This window comes from Pholis gunnellus (assembly GCF_910591455.1).
Source record: "Pholis gunnellus genome assembly, chromosome: 5".
NCBI lineage: Eukaryota > Metazoa > Chordata > Actinopteri > Perciformes > Pholidae > Pholis > Pholis gunnellus.
The window spans coordinates 5,825,765-5,835,929 of NC_136531.1; the positions used below are offsets into that span (position 1 = coordinate 5,825,765).

Sequence of the window (10,165 nt, forward strand, 5' to 3'; positions counted from 1 at the left end):
TATGGATTTGTTATGATATAACAGTTTGTACAGAAGAGTGGTCTCTGGGGTCTACTAGACCCCAAACATGAGTAGCTATGTACTGATTATTTCTCTGTTTTTTTTACTTTGACTTATTTCTTTTTAGCAGATAAAATAAATATATATTATTTGTTCTTGCATATCCCATATAGCATATACAAGTATTTGTATATCCTCATTTGGTGTATTAACAATGCTTTATGGTCATTTCTGTGTATTGTCACCTTCATCAAATGTGCAAGCCCAGTTTGTGGCAAAAACTCAGAACAAAAAAGGTCAGAACAAAAGAAAAAATATGTTCGAACAAGTTGAAAGGAGAACATTGGATGATTTTGCAGTTATTTTTTTTAAACATATAGTTTTTTTAAACATGGTATCTGTGGAAGTGAAGCCAATGTCACAAAACACAAAGGTACATTTCACTAAAGACGCCAGATACCTCTTAGTTTCACAGGTGCTCATTTTTGTACTTGAATTTTTTTAGGGCTCAACTAATGATTATTTTCGTTATAAATCAATCTACCAGTTGGTTCATCAGCTCATCATTTGGTCCATGAATCGTCAAAGAAATAGTGAAAATCGTCCATCATAATTCCTGAAACCATTCATTTCATTCTCAACTAAAAATTATTAATTATCACATTGAAGAAAGAGAAACACATCAAAGCCTCACAATTGAGAGGCAGGAATCAGAGAATGTGTGATTGAAAAATGACATAAAACGTTGATCAATTATCAACATATTCAGTCGACTAATCAGGAAGTGTTTTCATTTATCTTATTTTTGTCAGGGCCGAAATGCAAAAGAAAAAAACCCGGATTAAAATGAAATGTGAAACTTGAAATGTGACAACTTAAAGTATTAAAGCAGTCAGCATGCAGACTTAAAACAGCTCCATTTGTCACTAGAAAGGTCCAGTTTGATGCATCCGTGCCTGCATTGTGTCACTTCCTGACAGAATAAAGTTTAATGTATTCATTTTTTGTAGACTAAGTGCAAATACAGCACACTAACAAAATAAGTGTATAGTGTTTGCTGCATACATCCAGCATGTAGTGTGGAACTGGGACACCCCTGCAGCAGATCTACTAGCTCCTTTTGATCTGCAGTCCCTTGGCGGGTCGACATGCAAACACCCCATAATACTCTAGTGGCACATTGGCTGGCTGGATGTTATTTTGGGAGGTTGTTGTCTCCATGGAAAAACGCTGCAGACACAGATCAAATAAATCATCATCTGAACATCTTGTACTTCATCTGAAGTTTGATTAAATTTAATGTGAAACAGCTTGATACGGAGTTTAAACTCGGGACATGGGACTGCGGGCCACACGGGGGCACTGTTGCATCAGACACACACACAGATCAGGAACAGGTCAATCTAGAGCATTGTGCTTTAATGTAGACGTTTGCATTTAATTAATGTAAAGGAAAATAGGCGGAAAATGGACAGAGAGGAAAAAAATGTGATCACTGCGATTAGGATGAGACGGGAACATTAGAGGACAGGGAAATATGAAGAAAAGGATTATGGGCAGGAAAAGGAGAAAAGAAAAGAAAAGAGGATAAATGATAAGCAGGTTTTTGTTGCCTTACTTCATATATTGTCCGCTTGGTCATTTCGGGAACATCGTTCAGGAGGACAATGTGCTCATTTGATGGAGAAGTTGAGAGGATAGACGAGAGCATTAGTGAGAGGGAGAGATGGACGAGTGTGTCTGAGAGAGGGAGAGAGAGAGAGAGATAGAAAGGGAGGGAGTGAGTGTAGAGGGAGAGGCAGAGAGTTAGTGGATAAATTAGAGAGCAGCGCTTGGCTCAGCCACAGCTTCTTACTGCCAGGGGAAGGAAGGAGTCCAGGAAACACACTCACACACACACACACACACACACAGACAGATCAGTGGGACCTACCCAGCGGCGTCTAGGAGCGTCTCCTGCAGCCTGAGCCGAGCGCTGGATGTTTGGACTCGATGCGTCTTCACATGGAGACATCTGGAGTGACTTGTGCTCCAGGATTTATCCTCTAACCTGTGGCAGTGCAGCAGCGAAGACTTTCAAGCAGTGGGACGATCCTGGCTGTGTTTTTTTGGGGGGGGATTCTGGAGCTGGACACTCAACGGGCGTGAACAGAAACGTTTTACCTGTAGCATCATGTTGTGTACGCGTTGTTTTTAAGCATGAATGCTGTGAAGAGTTTGGACTGCGTGTGAGAACCAGCCAGAGCTTCTGTGTTTGTTTGTTTGTGTGTGTGTGTGTGTGTGTGTGGATGCGTGCGTGTCAGGATGAGTGTTCCCATGTTAAAGATTGGCGCGGTGCTCAGCACCATGGCTATGGTAACTAACTGGATGTCCCAGACTCTGCCGTCGCTGGTCGGACTCAATGGAACCGTCATTTCCTCCGAGGGCACACATGAGCGGATCGTCAGTGTATGTATTCTTGTTTATACACACTACACACAAACACATTGTATGAATAATTATTTTTGCCAAAACAAAACAAAAAATGCTTTTCTTGGTCACCAGAAGTTCATCTTTGGCATCCTCTAAATACGTAGGAGTCAAGTCAGTTGAACAGAAGATCTTTTTGTCCACCAACAGCTTAAGTTATATCTTGTGTTCTTTCAATGTGCACTCATGCACGCGCGCTTCATTCAGCTGTTTTGAACACATCAGCACCCACTCGCTGAACATATAATTGCACGAGGTCTCTAATGTGACACTCTTTGCATTGTATTAGAGAAATTGCAAAACAGAATCTAGAATTAAGGGTGGAAATCCGAGTCGGATTTAGGGATCAACACATTGAGGAACGTTTGGCCAACATGCAGCAGATATTTGATCTTCTTCGTTGGTGCAGAAAATAGAGCAAAGGAGGAGAAGAAGCAAGAAAGAAAAGACGCTGAGAGGAACGGGTTTAGAACAACATTTGGAAACAAAAGTGTGTTGCCAATATGAAGAATAAATAGCACTAATAAGTAAATAAATAAATAATCTTCTCTGTTTATATGAGTCATAAAGAACACATGTACAGTATGCACCAACTGCTACACACACACACACACACACACAAAATGTAATAGGATTGCTCTCTCTCTCTCTCTCTCTCTCGCTCTCTCTCTCTCGCTCTCTCTCTCTGACTTACTGGGGTGATATTTCTCCTGGGGAAGGTTGACTCACCCGTGGGACAGCCAGCAATTTGTTGCCTTAGAAACACCCTGGTGCTGGACCAATGCACAATACAGGTCTCTTATATATAACCCAGGTTTGTGTGTGCGTTTGTGTTTTTGTGCACGCTTGGGCTTTGCATGATTTAGCTTTCTGGCTCGAGAGGCAGCTCACAGCTGCTATGTGGCGGCACTTTGCAAGTTCAGCAAAGTGCATGCAGTCTCATGCAAGTAGACGCCTACACTCAAACTCAGACACACTCAGAACACACACAAACACACACACACGAGCTGGCTGAGAACAGATAGAGATGTTAGAGGTACAGTGTTCCTACTTCAGGCCACGTCAGGGGATGATAGACAGAAAATTGACTTTACAGTATGAATATAAATACACATACAAAACCTTTATTGTCTCCTTCATAGACACCACCCGTCATGTTCAAAACAAGGTGCTATTTACCACTTATGATTATATAAAAGGTTATTGTTGCAGTATTTATTTTCATGCAATTGAGTTAGTTTTGGTTGGTTTGGCCAAGTTCTTCCATTATTTTTAGCTACTACAGTCAATTGTTAATACTTTACTTTAAGCTCAATAATTCAACCATTTATCCATTGCTTTTCTATATTTCATCCATTTATCCATTACTTTTATGTATTTTAACCATTTATCCATTACTTTTCTGTATTTCAGCCATTTATCCATTATTTTCAGCGATCTATTTCAGCATGTATCCGTTACGTTTAGCTCTCTATTGTGATTATTTATCCATTACTTAAAGCGGACTGTTTAGGCTGCCTGCTGAGGTTTCATGCGCTCTCATTCGTGATACTTAGTGATCAGGTCCTTCAGCATTTAAAGGGCTGTCAAAATTGGCCAAAAATGAGGTCCTTCCAAAAAAAAACACACCTGGGGTTCAAACTATTCGAATATCTCTTTTTAACTGAATGCGACATCAAATCAGTTTGCGGCCGAGTTCTCTGCCATCATGACAGTTGTTGTTGAATTATTCCTCGTTCAGCTTGACCTGAACATCACATTTCATTTTTAATCAATGAAACAGTGTGACTGCTGTCATGTGGTGCATTCAGTGCAGTGGCTCAGGCCCACGTGAGAACGAAGAAGACAGCCGGGGTTGTGTTGCTTTTATTTTTCATTGAAAAAAAAAAAAAGTTACATTTGCTTATCTTATTGAGGTACAAGTACTGGTTGATGACAACATGTAGACATTTAGATTTGTGTGTGCTGCTACACATTTTTGATTGTTGTACGTTGTCCTATCTCCGCCACCGTCTGTTGGATTCTTGCAGCTCCTTTAGCTCTCTGCACTCTCTCTCTATTTGCTCTGATCACAATCAGCTGAGCCGCCGGAGTAGATTTTTATCATTTTTCCCTTGTGTGGAATGAGCCCTTCGGTGCCGTATGTCCTCCTCTGTTTAATTACATCGAGCAGTAGGCACAAACGATGCTTACATTCTCATCACATCCACGTCCTCCTGTTTGAAACCCCCCCCCCCCCCCGCCACCGTCAGCTCTATTGTAAATGGGACTTCAAGGTTACCACACCAAACCCAGCTGATTGATTTATCAGACGTTTCCCTCCCGGCCTCCTGCTCCCCCTCCCGTACCCCCTTCTCTCGCGTCTCAATCCTCCCAGCTTCCTCCTCTGTCGTTATTCTGTTCCAGGGTTTGTAGGGCAGCTTCTGAGACAGATTACTGTGACAGGCTGGTGTGTGTCAGCTTGAGCTCAGCCGTACCTTTACACTGTTCCTAAATGTTAACACTGCTGTAAGTAGGTCAAACTGAAGACCTAGTTGCTTTCTAAATGAATGGGTTGTTTAGACCTCAGGGAACTATTGCTGTCACCTCAGTCCTACCTAATGAGGTCCCGAATAACCCCCCAAAAAATAAAAAAAACAAACACGTGTCATTATATAACAACATAGGTACTTTAGAACTATTGATACATGTTTGTGTCTTGCTGTGTACTGCAGCCTTGGAAATCACATCAACAAACGCACATTGTTGCACTATTCTCCCAACTAGATACATAATTGTGAAATTTAAATACCAGTGTGTTTATAGAATTTAAATATGTTACATGGAGAACCATTCGAATTTACGTGTTCTCAATTTTCAGAAGGTCGTTTTAAGTGGTACACTTTCAAAAACTAGATTTCAAAACCTGCAATAACGGATTTGGCTACTTGGAGGCAAAGTAAACACTGACATCGCATCACTTTTTAACTTGATTTTGCCAACTTGTCAGCTTATTAACACATTGGCATTCAGTTGGAGGTGCGCCACCTGATGAATTTAAGTACAATATTCACTCTCTGTTATCTCCGGTTTTGGTCAACTCCTGAGGGAAATATGTGGCTCTTTAATGCTCCACTCATGTTCACCAGCTAGCCGCTAACTGTGTCTGTTTGAGTTTTGGTGCTGTGCCGGCAGCGTACAGTCACTTTTTAGAACCTTTTTTTGCTGAAAACAGTAGCCTGGTGGATCCTCCATCCACCTCACCTGTGTGGCAGATCAAGGTGCTGATTAAACAGCATGATTATTACACAAGTGTGCCTGAAATTTACATCCTTATCTTAAAAAAAGTGATTTATCAGGGACTGAACTGTGACTAGGGCTACAGATAAGCATTGTGTTGGTCACCACAAGGGGAGTGAGGGGAGAGTTGTTAGGCTGATTGGTTTTACAGCCTAATTGTCAAAATGACATTGGAGACGGCTAATGGGAAAGAAATGAACATTTAATTCACGGCAAACAGCTCTGGTGGACATTACTGCAGTCAGCGCGCCAATGGCACGCTGCCTCAAACCTTGCGACATCTGGTGCGTTGTGTTGTGAGACAAAACTGCACATTTCAGAGTGGCCTTTTATTGTGACGAGCCCAATGGCACTTTATAATAATCATGCTGTTTAATCAGCGTCTTGCTGTGCCTCGCCTGTCCGATGGATGGGTGATCTTGGCAGAGGAGAGGTGCTCACTAACATTTAAGATGAATCAGTATTTTGTGTGCATAGGAAAACGCTTCGACTCATAAAGCCTTGAGAGAAGACAGATTTACTCATTCTGTTCTTACCTTTCACAATAAAAGCCCTAGACATACACCCTGTGTAACTGTTAACCAGAGGGAACTCAAAGGAAACTGAATGGAATAGCTTACAGTAGCTTAGGCTTTACAATAATTTACTTCAGACAGACTTTCAGACGCTGCTCTCGGTCAATAGGATCCCGCTGGTCCCCTGTCTGCACAAATTTATTGGAACTTTATTTGGGAAAATTGAAATTTTCACAAGCAAGTATTTTGCATTTTCATGTCCATTTGTCCTCCCCCCCCCATGTGCAAAGGAAAAGAAGAAAACATGGAGTCTGTTGATGAAATGTGTATTTAGTGTGTGAATGAAATGGTGAAATGGTACCGCCAAGAGTGGAAGCGAGGTTTTTTTTGTATGGACTGTGAGTAGGGTAGAAATCATTTTTCTTTGTTCAGATTTCTGGGAGCTCTGGGGAGCTGGTGCCTTTTTGCCAGAGAGAACAGCAGCTCCGTCTGTGGATGCGGAGGGTGGAAGCTCTCCAGCCCTGCTGCTAGCTTTCCTGGACACAGGAATGGGGGCGACGTCACTGCAACAAATATCTGATTTAGACACAGCTGTCTGTGATGCAGCCAAGTACAATAAAATGCGAAGAGCATGCACTCATCTTTTTTAACATGAATGGACACTGAAATCACAATATGCTTCCAGTAAAGAGCTCCTGAAATCCTGCTGAGGTAGAAATAGACAGAAACATCTTAAAGGAAAATATTTGTCCACCCTTCCAACAACAGCCTGACCTGAATAACTCGCTGAGATGCTGAGCAAAATGTGTGTTAGAAAAACAAGCACAAACAAACCTGCTTCAGTTATATGACTCATTTGGGTCTTTTTGAAAAACACATTTTCCCGAAAAACAGATCAACACAAAATAACACAAAAAAAAGAACAGCAAACACGAAAAATAGGACACGTAACCACTTCAAGGTCCTTGAATTATAGCTTTAATAGTCACTTCCTTTGTGCTTCAAAGAAGCACAGCATAGCTCACTGCCTTATTAACTCTAATTGTTATTTCTGTTACATTGTCACATTCATATAAAAACGCAAAATCTTTTTTTAAATGATTCCTGCCCTTGCCCTCTATATACTGTACTCCTATACTGATACTATATGTGCCTTTTGAACACATACTGTATCAGAGTTGAACGCCTGAAGGGAAGCCGGTCCTGCGGGATGTGATTCAGGGCAACATATTCCATTACACGCTTGCCAAAGTTCACAGAGCTGGTGGTGTTTCCACATGGTTGAAGCATACTTTAGTTTAATATACAGTATGATATCTGAGTGAATTCTCTCATTTTGCTCACAATGACTGTACGGAAATGGACACATTTTAGATTTTATAGATCAAATCGAGCTCCAATAATTTAGAGGTATAGCCGGGGACAAAAATTGGACTTTGAAAAGTGTTCATCAATGGAAATTACAAGCATGGCAATCATATTACACAAGGTATATATAACAAGTAATGCTCACTTTGCATAAGCTGTTGATTATTTTCTCAGGTAATCAAATTAAGTCTATAAGATGTCAAAGAAATCAAGTCAATGTTATTTATAGAGCCCAATATCACAAATCCCAGAGTCCATGGTGACTTCACACTCCTTGTTTTGCCCAATAAGTAGACGCCCGCTCAAAGATATTTAATTTGAACTTTGTTACTGATTTTAAGTCAATGGCCAATCGTCCATTTCAGAAACTGGAATCAGGGACTTTTTGCCGTTTTACCGATAATTTGATTTCCAAGATGTTTTTTTTTTTACATACAGTATATATTCAATAACTGATTGTTTCAGCAGGATAAGACAGCATGACATATCACAGGAAAATGTCTTGAAGGCCATAAGTGGTTCCTGGAGGAAATGTATTGTTTACAATGTAGAATGTAAAACTCAGACTGAAATGCATTTACAAAAGGGTGTGTTTTAATTCAATAGAGATGACACTAATAAAATGTGAGCTTTTGACAAAAACAAAGAAACAAATAATGAACCCCTTAATTTAAATTGCTTTGCTGACCTTCTCCTCTGTCGAATGCACGGCTGACATGGTCCTCCTGCAGTGACTACATTAACGCAGAGCTGGTTTGTGTGCAGGGCTTGTATCCGGGCTCGGAGGAGGGCTGGCAGGTGTACAGCACGGCTTCAGATCCTGACGGCAGGTGTGTTTGCACAGTGGTCGCTCCGGCACGAAACCTCTGCAAACGAGACCCTCGGAGTCGACAACTACGCCTGCTGACTGAACAGGTGTGTGTGTGTGTGTGTGTGTGTGTATCTGTCTGTCTTTCCCCCTTGACTCTTGAGTGCATCCCTGCATGTTTCATTGGTCAACATTGCGATGCGGCACAGAAAAAAGGCAGCATACTGGAATGAAATATTCACTGGACTGCCTCTTTGTTTTGACACTTGCAGAAACACACATGAACAGACAGGTTTCACTGACGGACGTATCCCCGATACATCAGTAGCTGTATCCTCTAAAGACTCCCAGTCACTCAACGTGCAAAAGAAGGGTTTAAACTGACAGATCTGCATTTATACTCTGAGTATCTGTATGCATGAATGTTTATGAGCTCATATACATGTATGTGTGCATTTATGTGAGGGTATGCATCTGGCCGCGTCAGCACATTTCTCTCAATGCATATGTGCGTCCCGAGAGAGAAATAAAAGTGATTTGTGACAGAAGCTGATGAATTATTGAGCACCATCAGACCGCCAAACATTTCACAAAGCATGCCCCACTGCAAGGCTCACACACATTAGGATGTATACATCCTGTGTTCTCGCCCCAAAGTAAAAGTGAACCGTGGCGCCCGAACGATAATAACATCATACAAATGATTTTCATTCACTGCTGGTGTTGCACCCTGTCCTCACCTCCCGCAAAAAGAGTGATAAAAAAAGATGAACACTATCTGAAATAACTTCCCTTTCCTCCTCCCTCTGCTCCTGTTGGGAGGCTTCTGTATTTATGAATCTTAATTAGCTCAGCGTGTCTCTGGAAGTAACACCTCGATCCTGCTGTGTGTGTGTGTGTGTGTGTGTGTGCTCCTGTAAGGGTTTACGCATGTTTTGCTTAGATTTTTCCGCCCTGTGCATGTGTTACAGTGGGAGATGTATGTGTGTGGGGTTTTTTGGGGGGTTTTGTGAGTGTTTGTTTGCTTGCATATCACTTCTGCATAACTGGGTCATTATTATACTGGATTCTCTTCTCTTTTTTTTTTCAAAATGAAGAGATCTGAAGTATCTGTTAGCATTTCTGTGTGGTTAATGAGAAGAAGCGTGGGAGTGTTTGTTTCTTCAGAGCAGACTAGGTGAGGATTTCACATGTTAAATGGATCTAATGAGAAGGTTCTTCAAAGAGAAATATGACATGTGTGACTTTGCATCATGTTCTTGAGCCAATGATATCAAAGGGTCGGTTGAGCCCAAACATAGAATGCACATTTTCTCACACCTCTTTTGTTTTTTACTTGTTTATCTTGTTAGTAATCTGTCCCTGAGGTTTCTGTCGCCTCCCCTTTGAGATAGAGATGGAAGGAGTTTTTTTCCGGTAGCGCTCACAGCTTTACAAGATATCCTCAAAATTCAGTAGTAATGTGTCTTTCCAGAATTCATTTCTTTTTAATTTGTGCTCCCCAGAGGATGAACTCTTAATGACTTTCCTTGGTGCCTTAACTTCTCTTCTTTCCTCATAAGATGTGCAACTAATATTCAAGTTCCCCAGTGGAAAAGTATTTATAACGTCGGGGAGCCCTTACATTTTCATCTATCTCCACCATCAGGTCAACATTTTAATTTGCACAACACTTTGGTTTATAACCAAAAACCTGCAAAACTGATTACATTCCCATCCGCCCCAG

General features: G+C 41.2%; 1 protein-coding gene across 1 annotated transcript in view; it reads left to right on the forward strand.

Moving 5' to 3' along the window:
* Positions 1-2,304: 2,304 nt before the first annotated feature.
* The window catches only part of LOC306696605 (noelin-2-like), a gene marked incomplete at both ends in the record, with an annotated part of 20,511 nt that continues 12,650 nt past the window's right edge, over positions 2,305-10,165 (forward strand). Inside the window, 2 exons of the mRNA XM_079160262.1 lie at positions 2,305-2,448; positions 8,397-8,546. Coding sequence (XP_079016388.1) covers positions 2,305-2,448; positions 8,397-8,546 — 294 coding nt within the window. The remainder of the gene's footprint in view (positions 2,449-8,396; positions 8,547-10,165) is intronic.